This window comes from Coregonus lavaretus, assembly GCF_964263955.1.
Source record: "Coregonus lavaretus genome assembly, chromosome: 9".
Lineage (NCBI taxonomy): Eukaryota > Metazoa > Chordata > Actinopteri > Salmoniformes > Salmonidae > Coregonus > Coregonus lavaretus.
In genome coordinates, this window is record NC_139996.1 from 40322352 (window position 1) to 40341061 (window position 18710).

Below are 18710 nucleotides of genomic sequence, written 5' to 3' on the forward strand. Positions count from 1 at the left end.
ACATACAAGCAGTGAGACAAGTTGTTCATCCCTCTCAATAATTTACCCTCGGTCTAAAATGCATGAGTGGACTCCTGTAGGCTACATGCAGCTCTCTGGTCTCTCGCTCTCTGCTACATCGTGGTGGAGAGCCTCGCTAGCTGTCCTCCGGGCACTCTACTGGGAATCGTCTGAAGGGCAGGTTAATACCACAATGCTTTGTGGCTCTCTCGGGTACAGTAAGAAGAGAATAACATGGCACTTAAGGCGAAAGGCAACAGGGTCAGCATCGGCTAAGGAATATGGCTTGAACCTGTCCACATAAACAATCAGAGAATACTAAAAGTACTGTTAAAATTCATTCATATTTTGAAATGGCTAGATACAATAGAACAATATATGTATCAATAATAATAATAATAATAATAATAATAATAATAATAATATGGGAATAATATACAAAGCTTTCTGAGATATGATATACAGCAAGTCCTTGCACATGCAAGCAGTGGATCATAAATATCTTCTTATAAAGCAGCAGTGGCTTTTTTGCATAAAATACATGTTTTCCAGTTGCATTAATCATTCTCCAGTGTTGACTGAGTACTAAAAGATGAAACATAAGTGTGCTGGGGTAGGGGTTACGGTTAGCATAAAGGAGGATTTAAATACTGACATTGGGGAGATTAAATACAAACATTCTGAGTCTCTTTACGCCATCCCACTGATACGAGGGGGGACTTTGGTTTAGTCCCAGTGGGTTCCTCAGGGGTTCAGACATCAGCCAGTGTGAAGGTAGCACAAACACAGTGCCTTCATTCTCCTCACACTATATTGTGACAGTGTGTGGCAGGCAGACATCACTCTGAGTTCTTATAGTTGGTGAACAGGTTGTACAACACCCTCAAGGTGGACTTCAGGTTCAGGTTCACAACGTCTAGAACCAAACAAGACACACAAAATAAGTAAAAAGTTATTAAAAACAAATAAACAAACTGCTTTCTGGGAGGAAAGATCACAAACACACAAACAAAAGTCAAGGAAGCTCATGCTGCTTGACCGATTCTGGGTGATATTGGTATGCAAAAAGAAAAATGAAAAATTAATCCTGTGAGACTTTATATTCAGAATGATAAGAGCTGGCGGGGTTAGCTTGGGTGTGTGGGTCACAGGCTGGCTTAGACATACACCAATGTTCAAGTATCTAAAGTGAGGCAAGATCTACACCTATTGGACATCTAAGGCATTACAGCTACTCAAGTGTCATAACCTTTCCGATGCATAGTCTACCTAAATCAAGCTTCTCTTTCCAACTGAATTTCCACTGCCTGCATTCCCCACCATGTGTTACTGGCTTTCTACTATACCTTCTGGCCTTGCTTTGGGTTTCTTCAGGCCTCCGTCCTGCATCAGTTCAAAGGCAAACGCCACGTTGTGGACCTGAGGGGAACCAGGGGAGAGGATCAACCGGAGGAACCTGCTAACAGTCGACCAAAGAATCACCACTTCTACAAGTCCACCACTTTCAGAGAAACACCACTTCTAAAAGTCCGACCTACCTTCTGCTCAAAGTTCTCTGGTGTGAGGAAGAAGTTATAGAGGGGGACAAAGTAGTTCTCCAGCAGTCCCATCAGCAGCACCAGGTACACACCATCAGCAAACTGGACACAAGAATATAAAAACAACATGACGAAATGGAGGAAAATTCACTGTATCTTATTCCCAGTAGTTACAGTATGTTATATTGATTGAGCTGTTGTGTAGTTAAATACAGCATCATCAGATGTCTAACCTGTGACTCCAACTCTGTGACCTCCAGGTTCAGCTTGTTCAAGTGTTTGTTCACAAAGGTGATGAGGGACTGATGGAGAGAAGTATAAAAAAGCAAAGTGTAAAGTATGAAGGAACCAAACACAATGCCTTCTGCAAGTTTAAATCTCTCTTCAAATATTCTACCTTCTTCACAACATTGAGCTTGTCCGGTGCGTGATCCAGGAGTGTGTCAAATGCATCCCTTTCTGAGATACAGGAAAAAAATTGAGATAATAAAACTCCACATTAATCAAATTTTACAACCGATCTCAATGTTCAACCAACATCTACTCACCAAATCTACCCATCATCATCCTAGAAAAAAGAAAAACAGGTTATACCAACACACTGTAAGGATTTCCACAGAAACTGAAAAGATATATATCAAGCGATATAACAGTAGTACAGACTCTGTCGTGCTCGTCAGCTCCTTAGTCACATGAGACGTCTGCAGTATGCCCTCCCTTTTCTAAAACAAACAAAACCACCAATACAGGTCAATGCGTCATCATCATGAGGTGTAATAGATAATAGATGTCAAATGTGTGCTGTGTCTCCTTACTTTGACCACCACCACCTGTACAGAGACGTGCTCCGGCAGTCTGATGGGGGCCAGGTAGTGCATGGCCAGAGCCACCAGCAGGTACACTATGGCCACCAGGTTCTTAGCATGGATAGCTGTGGACGGTGGAGAAGACCAAGAGAGGGTGTTGTGAGCCGTGACATCACGTTGAATTACTATGGCTAGAATGACTTTACCATGGTTGAATAGTGTGCCATATGCACTTCAGTACTACTGTAAATCAGGTGAAATACAGTTCAGAACTACTGTAAATCAGGTGAAATACAGTTCAGAACTACTGTAAATCAGGTGAAATACAGTTCAGTACTACTGTAAATCAAGTAAAATACAGTTCAGTACTACTGTAAATCAAGTGAAATACAGTTCAGTACTACTGTAAAGCAAGTGAAATACAGTTCAGTACTACTGTAAATCAAGTAAAATACAGTTCAGTACTACTGTAAATCAGGTGAAATACAGTTCAGTACTACTGTAAATCAGGTGAAATACAGTGCCTATGGTAATATTCAACGAGAAGATAATGTATCTCTTTAAAGACTTAGGATGCCATAACATAACGGATCTGTAGTAGCAATTGTGTAAAATTATGTGTCTGATGGTCTGTGAACCTTTACGTTAGTCCTATGTGGCAAACTGGATATTGAATTACTGTATTTTCATGCCTTAGTGGACAACTCACATTCGACGCTCCACTCGATGGACCAGCCGTGAGGCCTGAGCAGCTCGTTGACGGCCTCCAGTACTGTCTGGAGCTTCTGTTTCTGTCCTATCTCTGACTGGGTCACCTCAGCCACATTCAGCTTACGCCCAGACAGCTTCTCTGTCACCGGGAGAGAGGAGTTACACAGTTATGCAGATCTGTACACTACACCATTTATCCAAATACTGTGTACTGCGAAGTTACCTTTTCAACTCTAGAATTTTATACACAAACAATCAAAAACAAGTTCAGCCACAGACATTACACAGAGTCCAAACTAATTATTCCTTACCAAATAACTTCTGAAGCACCTGTCCATCATAGCAATCCTCCTCCAAGTCTTTGACGATGATCCTGTCCTCTTCCAGCTCATTGTTGATCCAGTCTATCAATACCTAGAAACAAGAACATACAGTTGAAGTTTCAGGTTTAGATCTGTTATCAGTGTGTGATCTACAATTTGCAGAATCCAGAAAGAAATACTAAGCTATGCATAAGACACCTACCCTCTGAAGATCTTTGAATTTTGGATTCTCTCTTGAGGTCGGATCCAGCATGTTCCTCTCAGCATTCTCTTCTAAGAAAGACATGATGGGAGAAAGCCACTCAGCTGTGAAGCCAGAGGGATCCAACTAATAGATGGTGGAAGTTCACACATATTCTTACACATTCGAAGACTACAACATGCCCCCTCCACACCCACACACACACACAGTCCTCTTCTCCTGCAGATTGCACACTCATCTTGGATCATAGAGTGAATCAGACTGGTGATGAGTGGAACTAAGACACATGGTGTTGTCCTTACTCCACCCTTGCACATTGCTCTGCACATTGCTCTTTCATTTCCTCTTCCACCAAAGGTCTCTCACGGTCACAATTAGTTCCCAGAGTTCCCAGAAGTCACCCCCAATCAGCTTCAGTAAGGTCCCCAGACATAACTTCATAACCCTCAGGCATCAATGAGTACAATTGTCACAATTGGCCAAAAGTGTTATCAACAGTCCACCAAAGGCATCAGCAGTCAGTGACCAATAAAGATGCACTGACAAGACTGAAGTGGATTGACAACAAATGGCACAACAGTTTTGGATACATAAGATTCTATAGATGAAAGAGGCTGTGGTTTGTCCCGGAGGCCTACAGAGCCATACACTCTTAGAGAAAAAGGTACTATCTAGAACCAAAAATGGTTATTTGGCTGTCCCCATAGGAGAACCCTTTGTAGAACCCCTTTTGGTCCCAGGTAGAACCCTTTTGGTTCCAAGTAGAATCCTTTCCCCAGAGGGTTCTACATGGAACCCAAAAGAGTTCTACCTGGAACCAAAAAGGGTTCTACCTGGAAACAAAAAGGGTTCTCCTATGGGAGTGTACTGTATGTATTGAGGTTAGCGTTAGGAGTTTGAGTTGGTGTTACCGAGCAACACAGAAACATGTTGTATGTATGAAGGTTAGTTTTAGGGTAAGGGTTTGAGTTTTAGGAGTTGTTGTTACCCAGCATGGTGTCCTCAGGGTGGATTTCAGTCCCAGAGGGCAGCATGGGAGTGTTGATGGCGTTCTTCCCCTCCTCATGAAGGTCACTCACTGGGGACAGGGACAACAGAGAGGACACACCATTAGATAAACACCTTTAGTCAGTAGCATTAACCTCAGAGTGACCCCCACCACACACATACACACAGTTTCAGTTTCAAGTTTTATTAGTCGTATGTACGGGATACGCATGGTATACATCGTCCAATGAAATGCTTACTTGCAGGTTCCTACACAACAATGCAACAACAATAAGAAATAAGAAAAGATAAGAATAAGAACATTAAGTAAATGGCTCTGTAGAATAGAATAAACAAGAACATACAGTTAAAGTTTCAGGTGTAGATCTGTTATCAGTGTGTTCTACAAGTGACATTATCTAGAAAGAAATACTAGGCTATGGATAAGAGCCTAGCACACACACGCAAGTGAAGATATTCATATTTTCCATTCTATTAAAGCTCAGTAAGAGGGCACACACACAGCACACCCCCACAGCTGTCTAAGTGTGGCAGCGGTGGGCTCCTGTGTGTGAGTGTGAGTGTGAGTGTGAGAGTGTGTGTGTGTGTGTGTGTGTGTGTGTGTGTGTGTCTGTGTGTCTACCCAACTGTCTGGTGTGAGGGGGGGCTTAACACACTGCCTGGAGCCCAAGACTGTGACACCACACTTTCTCCATGGGCAGTTCTATACTAATACTAATCCAGAAATCTAATGAATCTATTAGTGAATTGATGATAACAAGCACTGAATGGGATACATCAACATTACTTAATTGATCACTGAGGATGTAAATAGTCTCTTGTGACTGTTAAGCACATGTAATACTTGATCCTGGGTTCCGAGATTAGGCTGTAAACAAACCACAAGATGAAGCCAAACCACTCTGTTGCTGAGCTGAGCTTCGATTCACCTTCACTGACAACACAGGCTGACGTTACCTCTGGGATTTGGCTAGTGTCTACATTTATGCCTCTAACCCTAATGGCTACATTCCTTTCATCTTCCTCTGTGGCAGAAAGCAGCAGACAGCACATTTAAGGTATGCAGAAAAGGGATGTTGTTGATGTTGGAGAGAGGAGTAGTCCTCTGTAGTTTCTAAAGATGTCCTATCTGATTTGCCCTGCTGTAGAGCTCAACCACAAGCCAGCGGGCTACAGTATGCCTGCCTGCATCACACACCAGATCAGCATTTCCTTCATAATTACAGTCCTGCATTTCATCATAATTGTGCTACTTCCTCCCTCTGTGACTCTGTCCAGTACATCTGTGATAGAATTGAATGAGCGAAAATTACTGTTAAGGATTTGACCAAAGCCCTCACAAACTATAATATAGCCAAATAATACTGGCATAGAGATGTAATGTGTCAATAGATCACAACCGAAGCAAAATCTGAATTACTCCCCAGTTACTTGTAAACTGAAGAAAAAATATCCAGCATACATTTCTCATATCAAAACACAAACATGAACGGGTCCCTAAACAGCAACATACCAGCAGCACTCACAAAATGTACAGGGCATGCTTCCACATTCATAAATCAGAGTTCCTCAAAGCCCGCCATAAGCAGCCCTCCCAGCCAATCCCACCATGTCAAACAGAACTACCTTGTTTCTTCCTCTTGGTCCCACATAGTAGGCCTGCCATGTCTCCAGAAATTAGCCCTAGAATCCCAGAGGTGCCCAGAGAGTAGCAACGAAGTGAAGGTATAGTGGTAGAGAGAGTGTGTGTGTGAGAGTGTGTGAGGTCCTGCCGGTGGGACTAGGCAGTGGACGCGGCGTCATCACGTGTTTATTTCTGTCACAACCCCCCCACCCTGCGGTCCAGTTACAGGAGCAGAGGAGGGGTGGGTGTGTGTGTGTGTGGATGGGTTGGTTCTTGTATCCTTGTGGGGACCTAAAATCCCCAAAAGACCCCACAAGGATAGCAAAACAAGGAAAATTCTCCCTTGTGGGGACATTTCCCACATCCCCATGAAGACAAAGGCTATTTTAAGCTTAGGGGTTAGGTTTAGGGTTACAACTAGGGTTAGGGTTAGAATTAGGGTTAGGGTAAGGGTAAGGGGCTAAGGGTTAAGGGTTAGGAGTTAGGTTTAGAGTTTGGGTTAGGGTTACGGGTTAAGTTTAGGGTTTGGTTTAAGGTTAGGGAAAATAGGATTTTGAATGGAAATCAATTTTAGGTCCCCACAAGGTTGAATAACAAAAAATGTGTGCGTGTGTGTGTGTGTGTGTGTGTGTGTGTGTGTGTGTGTGTGTGTGTGTGTGTGTGTGTGTGGACGGAGGAGGTCTCCAGGACAGGAAGGGAACTGCAACCACAGTAGCAGAGCACTACCTAACTAACCCCTGGGACGCTACGGAGACAACAGAGAGCATGGATACTAATCAAATCAAATCAAATCAAATTGTCTTAGAGAGCACCCTGCTGACAGGGTATTAGAGGAGAGAGACAGACAGAAAAAGAGAGAAAGAGAGAGTTCTGTGTTTCTGTCTGTCAGTGTCCTCCTACGGAGCTCCTATTCACACTCTGGGATGTCTCTTCTCTCCCTGAGCTCTACTCGATTGCTGCAGACAGAGCTGTCGGCCCCTATAGAGAAAGATTTGTATTCAAGTCAAATCAAATCAAAATGTATTTGCCACATGCGCCGAATACAACAGGTGTAGACATTACAGTGAAATGCTTACTTGCAAGCCCTTAACCAACAATGCAGTTTTTTAAAGAAAAAAGTAAAATAAAAAAAGTGTTAAGTAAAAAAAATAAAAGCAAATAACTAAACAGCAGCAGTAAAATAAAATAACAGTAGGGAGGCTATATACAGTGGGGTACCGGTACAGAGTCAATGTGCGGGGGCACCGGCTAGTTGAGTGAATTGAGCTAATATGTACATGTGGGTAGAGTTAAAGTGACTATGCATAAATAATAAACAGAGTAGCAGCAGTGTAAAAAAAGGGGATGGAGTAGGGTGGGGGGGGCAGTGCAAATAGTCCGGGTAGCCATGATTATCTGTTCAGAAGTCTTATGGCTTGGGGGTAGAAGCTGTTGAGAAGCCTTTTGGACCTAGACTTGGCGCTCCGGTACTGCTTGCCATGTGGTAGCAGAGAGAACAGTCTATGACTAGGGTGGCTGGAGTCTTTGACAATTTTTAGGGCCTTCCTCTGACACCGCCTGGTATAGAGGTCCTGGATGGCAGGAAGCTTGGCCCCAGTGATGTACTGGGCCGTACGCACTACACTCTGTAGTGCCTTGCGGTCGGAGGCCGAGCAGTTGCCATACCAGGTGGTGATGCAACCAGTCAGGATGCTCTCGATGGTGCAGCTGTATAACTTTTTGAGGATCTGAGGACCCATGCCAAATCTTTTCAGTCTCCTGAGGGGGAATAGGCTTTGTCGTGCCCTCTTCACGACTGTCTTAGTGTGTTTGGACCATGATAGTTTGTTGGTGATGTGGACACCAAGGAACTTGAAGCTCTCAACCTGTTCCACTACAGCCTCGTCGATGAGCATGGGGGCGTGCTCAGTCCACTTTTTTTTCCTGTAGTCCACAATCATCTCCTTTGTCTTGATCACATTGAGGGAGAGGTTGTTATCCTGGCACCACACGGCCAGGTCTCTGACCTCAGCCTATAGGGAGGTCTCATAATTGTCGGTGATCAGGCCTACCAATGTTGTGTCGTCGGCAAACTTAATGATGGTGTTGGAGTCGTGCCTGGCCATGCAGTCATGGGTGAACAGGGAGTACAGGATGGGACTGAGCACGCACCCCTGAGGGGCCCCCATGTTGAGGATCAGCGTGGAAGATGTGTTGTTACCTACCCTCACCACCTGGGGGGCAGCCCGTCAGGAAGTCCAGGATCCAGTTGCAGAGGGAGGTGTTTAGTCCCAGGATCCTTAGCTTAGTGATGAGCTTTGAGGGCACTGTGGTGTTGGAACGCTGAGCTGTAGTCAATGAATAGCATTCTCACGTAGGTGTTCCTCTTGTCCAGGTGGGAAAGGGCAGTGTGGAGTGCAATAGAGATTGCATCATCTGTGGATCTGTTGGGGCGGTATGCAAATTGGAGTGGGTCAAGGGTTTCTGGGATATTGGTGTTGATGTGAGCCATGACCAGCCTTTCAAAGCACTTCATGGCTACAGACGTGAGTGCTACGGGTCGGTAGTCATTTAGGCAGGTTATCTTAGTATCTTAGTGTACTACTACACTACACTCTACTGCACTGACAGGTACCATGTTGTGTTTGTGTACCCAAACTAGCAACAGCAGTATTGCGTAGGAAGGTGCATGGTAACACAATATGATTGAACTATCATACCGCATAGGAGAACAGTCTAATGCTGAATAAATCAGACAGCAATGTGATGTTCCTGTTTTTTGTTTATATGATAATCAGAGGTAAGCTACATATGGAAAAAACAAACTGGCTATCTAGGTTAGCGATGTTCTTTAGTGTACAACTTCATCCTTATACTATAAGCATTGCATTCAGATCTTAAAGGTCCAATGCAGCCGTTTTTATCTCAATATCAAATCATTTCCTGGTAACAATTAGGTACCTTACTGTGAAAGTTTTCAATTAAAATGGTCAAAAATAAACTAAAATAGATTCTTAGCAAAAAGCAATTTCTCAAGCAAGGATTTTGCTAGGACTGCCTAGGAGGAAAACTAGCTGTTATTGGTAGAGAGGTTTTGAACTCTCTTTCTTATTGGTCTATTAAATAATTTACCAACTGGTGATTTTACCAGGCAGGCCAAAACTCCATCCCACCACAACAGGCTGAAATTTCAGGCGGTCTATTCATACAGCTCATACACTAAAAGGGCATTATCATAATTTTCAGAATTTCACAGTATTATGCCAACCTCATAGTGTATAAATATACACTATATATACAAAAGTATGTGGACAGCCCTTCAAATTAGTGGATTCGGCTATTTCAGCCACACCCATTGATGACAGCTGTATAAAATCGAGCACACAGCCATGCAATCTCAATAGACAAACATTGGCAGTAGAATGGCCTTACCGAAGAGCTCAGTGACTTTCAATGTGGCACCGTCGTAGGATGCCACCTTTCCAACAAGTCAGTTCGTAAAATTTCTGCCTTGCTAGAGCTGCCCCGGTCAACTGTATGTGCCTTACTGTGAAGTGGAAATGTCTAGGAGAAACAACGGCTCAGCCGCGAAGTGGTAGGCCACACAAGCACACAGAACGGTACCGCAGAGTGCTGAAGCGCGTAGCGTGTACAAATCATCTGTCCTCGGTTGCAACACTCACTACCGAGTTCCAAACTGCCTCTGGAAGCCACGTCAGCACAATAACTGTTCATCGGGAGCTTCAAGAAATGGGTTTCTATGGCCGAGCAGCCGCACACAAGCCTAAGATCACCATGCATAATGCCAAGTGTCGGCTGGAGTAGTGTAAAGCTCGCTGCCATTGGACTCTGGAGCAGTGGAAACGCGTTCTCTGGAGTGATGAATCACACTTCACCATCTGGAAGTCCGGCGGACGAATCTGGGTTTGGCGGATGCCAGGATAACGCTACCTGCCCCAATGCATAGTGCCAACTGTAAAGTTTGGTGGAAGAGGAATAATGGTCTGGGGCGGTTTTTCATGGTTCGGGCTAGGCCCCTTAGTTCCAGTGAAGGGAAATCTTAACGCTACAGCATACAATGACATTCTAGACGATTATGTGCTTCCGACTTTGTGGCAACAGTTTGGGGAAGGCCCTTTCCTGTTTCAGCATGACAATGCTCCTGTGCACAAAGCGAGGTCCATACAGAAATGGTTTGTCGAGATCGGTGTGGAAGAACTTGACTGGCCCTTGTGGCTGAATGGAAGCAAGTTCCCGCAACAATGTTCCAACATCTAGTGGAAAGCCTTCCCAGAAGAGTGGAGGCTGTTATAGCAGCAAAGGGGAGACCAACTCCATATTAATGCCCATGATTTTGGAATGAGATGTTCGACAAGCAGGTGTCCACATACTTTTGGTCATGTAGTGTATATAAAACACAGGAAAATCACATTTTTGACTGCACTGGGCCTTTAATCTGTTTTGTTGCGTTGAACAATTAATCATGCGCTAAATGTATTCCTCTTAATATAATTACACTAATTCAGTTCTACCCCCGGCATTGCAGTGAAATAAATCTCCAGCCAGCTTCTTTGCAGGCATTATATGAAACCCCTCGCATGGTTAAGCCCATTAGCTGAGTAGAGTAGGCAGAAGACTGCAGTCAATAGACAAAAACAACAACATCCCAGCAGCAATTTAGCTGCAGGCTGGAGCTAAAGTGTGTCAAATTCATGGTGTAAATATAATGTACACATTCTTTGAATATGAAAAGCTTATATCTCTCTAGATATTCAATGTAAAACAAGGTTTCCGTGCCCCCTGGGGGGACTTGATTTTCTGTGACCCGGGGAAAGTTATTCATGTCTCAGTGAGACAGGCAAGGCCTTAAATTTAGCCCAGGTTATTTATGCCAGGCAAGCAGCATAGGCATGAGTGACTAAACGGACATAGAATCCTCACACACACCCACTGTCCAGAGCTGAGATGATCATGTCACAACCCTGGCCTGGGCTATTCAGGGCTTTCAATTATACCATTTCATTAGCTATGATGACAGTCATGCTGACTACACTACTGGTAATCCTTCACTGACTTACAACACTTATGAGAATCATGGTGACATCAGGCTTCAGAAATAACATTACATAAAGGAAAATTGAATTTCAATGGAGAAACCCCATTGCAATAAAATATTTCTCTATATGTAATTGTAAAGAGACAATTACTATATATATATATATATATATATATATATATATATACAGTGCCTTCAGAAACTTTTCATACCCCTTGACTTATTCCACATTTTGTTGTGTTACAGCCCGAATTTTAAATGGATTAAAAAAAATAAAAAAAGTAAAATAAAAAAGACTCTCAACGTCAACAGTGAAGAGGCGACTCCGGGATGCTGACCTAGGCAGAGTTGCAGGAAATATCACATTTACATAGGTATTCAGACCCTTTACTCAATACTTTGTTGAAGCACCATTGGCAGCGATTACAGCCTTGAGTCATCTTGGGTATGACGCTACAAGCTTGGCACACCTGTATCTGTGTGCTTAGGGTCGTTGTCCTGTTGGGAGGTGAACCTTCGCCTTAGTCTGAGGTCCTGAGCACTCTGGAGCAGGTTTTCTTCAAGGATTTCTCTGTACTTTGCTCTGTTCATCTTTCCCTCGATCCTGACTAGTCTTCCAGTCCCTGTCGCTGAAAAACATCCGACAGCATGATGCTGCCACCACCACGCTTCACCGTAAGGATGGTGCCAGGTTTCCTCCAGACGTGACGCTTGGAAATCAGGCCAAAGAGTTCAATCTTGGTTTCATCAGACCAGAGAATCTTGTTTCCTTGAGTCCTTTAGGTGCCATTTGGCAAACTCGAAGCAGGCTGTCATGTGCCTTTTACTGAGGAGTGGATTCCATCTGGCCACTCTACCATAATAGTCTGATTGGTGGAGTGCTGCAGAGATGGTTGTCCTTTTGGAAGTTTCTCCTATCTCCACAGAAGAACTCAGGAGCTCTGTCAGAGTGACCATTGGGTTCTTGGTCACCTTCCTGACCGAGGCCCTTCTCCCCCGATTGCTCAGTTTGGTCGGGCGGACAGCTCTAGGAAGAGTCTTGGTAGTTCCAAACTTCTTCCATTTAAGAATGATGGCGGCCACTGTGTTCTTGGGGACCTTCAATGCTGCAGACATTTTTTGGTACCCTTCCCCAGATCTGTGCCTCGACACAATCCTTTCTTTGAGGTTGTAGAAGCATCTCAAGGAGGATCAATGGAAACAGGATGCACCTGAGCTCAATTTGGAGTCTCATAGCAAAGGGTCTGAATACTTATGTAAATAAGGTATTTCTGTTTTCTATTTTTAATAAATGTGCAAACATTTCTAAAAACCTGTTTTCGCTTTGTCATTATGGGGTATTGTGTGTAAATTGATGAGGGAAAAAATTATGTAATCAATTTTAGAATAAGGCTGTAACGTAACTAAATGTGGAAAAAGTCAATGGGTCTGAATACTTTCCGAATATATATATATACAGTACCAGTCAAAAGTCTGGACACACCTACTCATTCAAGGATTTTTCTGTATTTTTACATTGTAGAATAATAGTGAAGACATCAAAATAACACATATGGAATCATGTAGTAACCAAAAAAAAGTGTTCAACAAATCAAAATATATTTTAGATTTGAGATTCTTCAAAGTAGACACCCTTTGCCTTGATGACAGCTTTGCACACTCTTGGCATTCTCTCAACCAGCTTCATGAGGAATGCTTTTCCAACAGTCTTGAAGGAGTTCCCACATATGCTGAGCACATGTTGGCTGCTTTTCCTTCACTCTGCGGTCCAACTTATCCCAAACCATCTCAATTTGGTTGAGGTCGGGTGATTGTGGAGGCCAGGTCATCTGATTTAGCACTCCATCACTCTCCTTCTTGGTCAAATAGCCCTTACAGAGCCTGGAGGTGTGTTTTGGGTCATTGTCCTGTTGAAAACCAAATGATAGTCCCACTAAGCGCAAACCAGATGGGATGGCATATTGCTGCAGATTGCTGTGGTAGCCATGCTGGTTAAGCGTGCCTTGAATTCTAAATAAATCACAGACAGTCACCAGCAAAGCACCCCCACACCATCACATCTCCTACTCCATGCTTCACGGTGGGAACCACACAGAGATCATCCGTTCACCTACTCTGCGTCTCACAAAGACACAGCGGTTGGAACCAAAAATCTCAAATTTGGACTCATCAGACCAAAGGACAGATTTCCACCGGTCTAATGTCCATTGCTCGTGTTTCTTGGCCCAAGAAAGTCTCTTCTTATTATTGGTGTCCTTTAGTAGTGGTTTCTTTGCAGCAATTCGACCATGAAGGCCTGATTCACGCAGTCTCCTCTGAACAGTTGATGTTGAGATGTGTCTGTTACTTGATCTCTGTGAAGCATTTATTTGGGCTGCAATCTGATGTGCAGTTAACGCTAATGAACTTATCTTCTGCAGCAGAGGTAACTCTGGGTCTTCCTTTCCTGTGGCGGTCCTCATGAGAGCCAGTTTCATCATAGCGCTTGATGGGTTCAACGACTGCACTTGAAGAAACTTTTAAAGTTCTTGAAATTATCCGGATTGACTGACCTTCATTTCTTAAAGTAATGATGGACTGTCATTTCTCTTTGCTTATTTGAGCTGTTCTTGCCATAATATGGACTTGGTCTATTACCAAATAGGGCTACCTTGTCACAACACAACTGATTGACTCAAATGCATTAAGAAGGAAAGAAATTCCACAAATTAACTTTTAACAAGGCACACCTGTTAACTGAAATGCATTCCAGGTGACTACCTCATGAAGCTGGTTGAGAGAATGCCAAGAGTGTGCAAAGTTGTCATCAAGGCAAAGGGTGGCTACTTTGAAGAATCTCAAATATAAAATAAACTTTTATTTGTTGAACACTTTTTTGGTTACTACATGATTCCATGTGTTATTTCATAGTTTTCATTCTACAATGTAGAAAATAGTAAAAAAAGAAAGAAAGAAAAACCCTGGAATTAGTTGTTGTGTCCAAACTTTTGACTGGTACTGTTTGTCATTCAAGTTTTGTAATTAGTTATTGGTTCAACTAATGTACACATTCTCCTCTGACTCTATTATACAAAGACATTAATTTCTTATTTACATTTGCAGGGGAAATGCAGTCGGTCACCTAACTAACTTCTCAAACTACGCTGAACAAATGGGCTTTTGAAATGTCCTCAGCTCATTTTCACAGGGGAAGTATTTCACTATACAGTGAGGGAAAAAAGTATTTGATCCCCTGCTGATTTTGTACATTTTCCCACTGACAAAGAAATAATCAGTCTATAATTTTAATGGTAGGTTTATTTGAACAGTGAGAGACAATAACAACAACAAAATCCAGAAAAACGCATGTCAAAAATGTTATAAATTGATTTGCATTTTAATGAGGGAAATAAGTATTTGACCCCCTCTCAATCAGAAAGATTTATGGCTCCCAGGTGTCTTTTATACAGGTAACGAGCTGAGATTAAGAGCACACTCTTAAAGGGAGTGCTCCTAATCTCAGTTTGTTACCTGTATAAAAGACACCTGTCCACAGAAGCAATCAATCAATCAGATTCCAAACTCTCCACCATGGCCAAGACCAAAGAGCTCTCCAAGGATGTCAGGGACAAGATTGTAGACCTAAACAAGGCTGGAATGGGCTACAAGACCATCGCCAAGCAGCTTGGTGAGAAGGTGACAACAGTGTGTGTGATTATTCGCAAATGGAAGAAACACAAAAGTACTGTCAATCTCCCTCGGTCTGGGGCTCCATGCAAGATCTCACCTCGTGGAGTTGCAATGATCATGAGAACGGTGAGCAATCAGCCCAGAACTACACGGGAGGATCTTGTCAATGATCTCAAGGCAGCTGGGACCATAGTCACCAAGAAAACAATTGGTAACACACTACGCCGTGAAGGACTGAAATCCTGCAGCGCACGCAAGGTCCCCCTGCTCAAGAAAGCACATATACGGGCCCGTCTGAAGTTTGCCAATGAACATCTGAATGATTCAGAGGAGAACTGGGTGAAAGTGTTGTGGTCAGATGAGACCAAAATCGAGCTCTTTGGCATCAACTCAACTCGCCGTGTTTGGAGGAGGAGGAATGCTGCCTATGACCCCAAGAACACCATCCCCACCGTCAAACATGGAGGTGGAAACATTATGCTTTGGGGGTGTTTTTCTGCTAAGGGGACAGGACAACTCCACCGCATCAAAGGGACAATGGACGGGGCCATGTACCATCAAATCTTGGGTGAGAACCTCCTTCCCTCAGCCAGGGCATTGAAAATGGGTCGTGGATGGGTATTCCAGCATGACAATGACCCAAAACACAAGGCCAAGGCAACAAAGGAGTGGCTCAAGAAGAAGCATATTAAGGTCCTGGAGTGGCCTAGCCAGTCTCCAGACCTTAATCCCATAGAAAATCTGTGGAGGGAGCTGAAGGTTTGAGTTGCCAAACGTCAGGCTCGAAACCTTAATGACTTGGAGAAGATCTGCAAAGAGGAGTGGGACAAAATCCCTCCTGAGATGTGTGCAAACCTGATGGCCAACTACAAGAAACGTCTGACCTCTGTGATTGCCAACAAGGGTTTTGCCACCAAATACTAAGTCATGTTTTGCAGAGGGGTCAAATACTTATTTCCCTCATTAAAATGCAAATCAATTTATAACATTTTTGACATGCGTCTTTCTGGATTTTTTTGTTGTTATTCTGTCTCTCACTGTTCAAATAAACCTACCATTAAAATTATAGACTGATCATGTCTTTGTCAGTGGGCAAACTTACAAAATCAGCATGGGATCAAATACTTTTTTCCCTCACTGTAGCTACTCTAGCAAATAATTTCTAGATGATGTATTTACTAATAGACTAGAAGAAAAATATTATGTTGAAACTAAAATATGTGAGACAAAAAAATAAAACTTACTTGTGGGAGTACTTTCTGAGGTAGACATTGCTGTAACACTGAAATAATATTTCCCTCAGTCACACCCATTAAGACATAATGGAGACAGTAAGGATACACTCTTCATTATAATACATTTAAGGCCATGACTTGCACTTTTTACCGACTATTATCACTCTCAAGTCCAGCGCAGTGTTGAGTGACACTAGCCTTAAAAGAACACATCAGGGGGAGAGACACTTCCTTTCTGTTTATCCGCAGAAACAGTCACAAACATATGATATCTAGGTCCGGCCCCACAGCAGGAATCTGAGTTTCCAACACATAGCAGTAATACAGCTATTATAACAGACATTTATTTTCTTCTGAAGGCGTTATAATGTGCGTTTGGCCTTGATCACGAGCTGCTGTTCATAGTCTCAAACTGAGAGTTGCAACTTGCACACGTATTGAGCAAATCATAGAGTACTGAATGTGTGGTTTTCAATTAGATTTTTTTGTAGGCAACAAGCTCTCTCAGGTACCCCTTTGGGATACACAGAGATGAAAGGCAATTTCCCAAAGAGCAAAATTGAATATAAAAAAGTGCATAAAGTAATTACCCAGTGAATTAGGCCTATAACACTCAGCAAACTCGTTTTGTCTGATTGTGATCTTTCTTAGTTAAAAAGACTACACCCAACCTGACCTGGCTACACCTTTCAATCATTCACTGAAAACATCTATTTTATTTCTTTTTTTCTGCATTTATCACAAAGAGTGCTGTCTTGAGACTGGCTTCCATCCCCCTAGTCCAGGGCTATCATCACTTTCACCAGTCACCACAAAGGGGCACTCTTAAGCTGTGGTATAAGTAACAAACACGGAACATGTGCTTTACCTTGAGGAAATCTATTTCCCTTAATAGAGCACGTGCCCAGAACACATACAGAGGTACTGAGTGTTGATAACTGGAATTTACTGGGGTTCCACAGCAATTACAACCTAGCCTTCATTCTCCTGCGTTTAGAGTTCCTTATATGGAGAATGACAAACACATGGCCAGGCAGGGAGGGACACACACACAGGGGCCAAATCTTGCAGCTGTCCATACTAGACAGAGAGTTGTGAAGTGGGCTTCAAAATAGCTTGGTAAATAAATGAAAAAGTGAAACTGCACAACTAGGGCAGACCAAAAGTTATTCAAAAGAGAAGAGAAAGTAAACATCATGGGAAAGTAATCCTCTTACTCCTTATCTTAATAACCTTGCATTCTTGTTATAGGTGATGACCATCTGATCTATTTATGTTTATTACATCATGAGGAATGCCACTTGCCAGTCTACTTTCTTTGTGGCTTTGTTTCTCCTTTTACTTGCTCACATTGAGTATTCACTTTGAAACTTTCCAGTGTTGAGAGAGTATTTAAATAGTTTTTTTACACAAAGTTTAACAGTTAAAGACTTGCCATGGCATGTATGATTTATATGGAAGTCCAATGTTTTATAATAGTAGGCTACTTCTGATCATAGCCATTTCAATGGCTTGAAATAAATATGAGAAATAATTTACAAGGATGTGGCTCATGCAACCCTGTTGTTGTTCTTTATTCCTACTGAAAAGGTTTATGAAGTCATATCCTACATTTAGACCCTTGTCAATATAATGTATTGATGGGAAATGTGATTGCAGCACCATGGAGAGCAGGGAATAAAACATACACAAATTAGTGTAATTATAACACTGTATAACGTCACGCTTTAGGGAATTAAGCTTACAAATGTTACCTTCTTTGGACTTCTTCTTTCTAACCAGCGTTCCTCCTAATTTTCCAAGGAAAGACTCGTCCTTTTTCATCTTGGCCGACTGCGAAGTCGCTGATCTAGCAGGAGCTCCAGACATCTTTGAGCGACGGTAGCCTATCTGTTCGCTGCAGCTAAATTCTGTAAAACCTCAATCCCTGTGATTCATTGAACACCTGGAATAAAGTCCGCTGGCAGGAAAAAGACGTGGCGCTCCAAAAGAAGACAACACTTCGGGCCGGTAGCGGTAACAATAGGCAAAGAGGAGTGCTTGTTTGATTTCAATGGACCGGATGACTCAGTTAGCAGACAAGGCATAGCCTTTATTATAGGCTACCCGACAGCGCCGGTCAATGGCTGGATGTAAATTGTCCCATGAGAGGAGAGGATGCGTCACACAATAGCCCAGAGAGGGACTGACCACTGCTTGATGCATAACAATTTGTCATAGGCTACTCAACATCTATATCAGTAGTCCTTATTCAGAATCAGAACCACATCTAATACTCTGAGCAACTAAGAAATAACTAACACATTTATATTGTGGATATTTCGGGATGTTTTCCCATTTCCATGTATTTTGGCAGAAGTGTTTTACAGCAGTATTTATGTGGTATGCTCTAGTTTTCCATAGAAAATAGGTTTTGCTTTTGACACATCACAGCATTGTCTACATATTTTCTGACCAACAGCTGGCTGCATCCTCTGTATTAATACTGAATGACCCTATGACTTCACTTCATTTGTGCAAACAGGAAGTTATTTCTCAACTTCCATCACACATGGACTG

At 42.7% G+C, this 18710-nt stretch overlaps 1 protein-coding gene across 1 annotated transcript; it reads right to left on the minus strand.

The window, feature by feature from the left end:
- Positions 1–500: 500 nt before the first annotated feature.
- On the minus strand, positions 501–16212 carry parvb (parvin, beta). Its single transcript, XM_084168249.1, has 13 exons — positions 16161–16212; positions 4569–4658; positions 3581–3651; positions 3367–3469; positions 3054–3194; positions 2354–2469; positions 2202–2260; positions 2087–2106; positions 1936–1997; positions 1772–1840; positions 1539–1640; positions 1347–1419; positions 501–916 (listed from the first exon to the last, which is right to left on the minus strand). The coding sequence occupies exons 1-13, from the start codon at positions 16186–16188 to the stop codon at positions 840–842; spliced, it is 1011 nt and encodes a 336-aa protein (XP_084024375.1). The 5' UTR covers positions 16189–16212; the 3' UTR covers positions 501–839.
- Between the last annotated feature and the right edge of the window lie 2498 nt (positions 16213–18710).

Excerpts from the sequence above, each read along its gene's own strand:
- parvb (XM_084168249.1), bottom strand. The coding sequence starts at position 16,188 with ATGTCTACCTCAGAAAGTACTCCCACAA. Across the intron at positions 4,659-16,160 it reads CTCAGAAAGTACTCCCACAA|TGAGTGACCTTCATGAGGAG; the intron begins GTAAGTTTTATT and ends CCCTGTCCCCAG. Across the intron at positions 2,107-2,201 it reads GAGCTGACGAGCACGACAGA|GATGATGATGGGTAGATTTG; the intron begins GTCTGTACTACT and ends TCTTTTTTCTAG.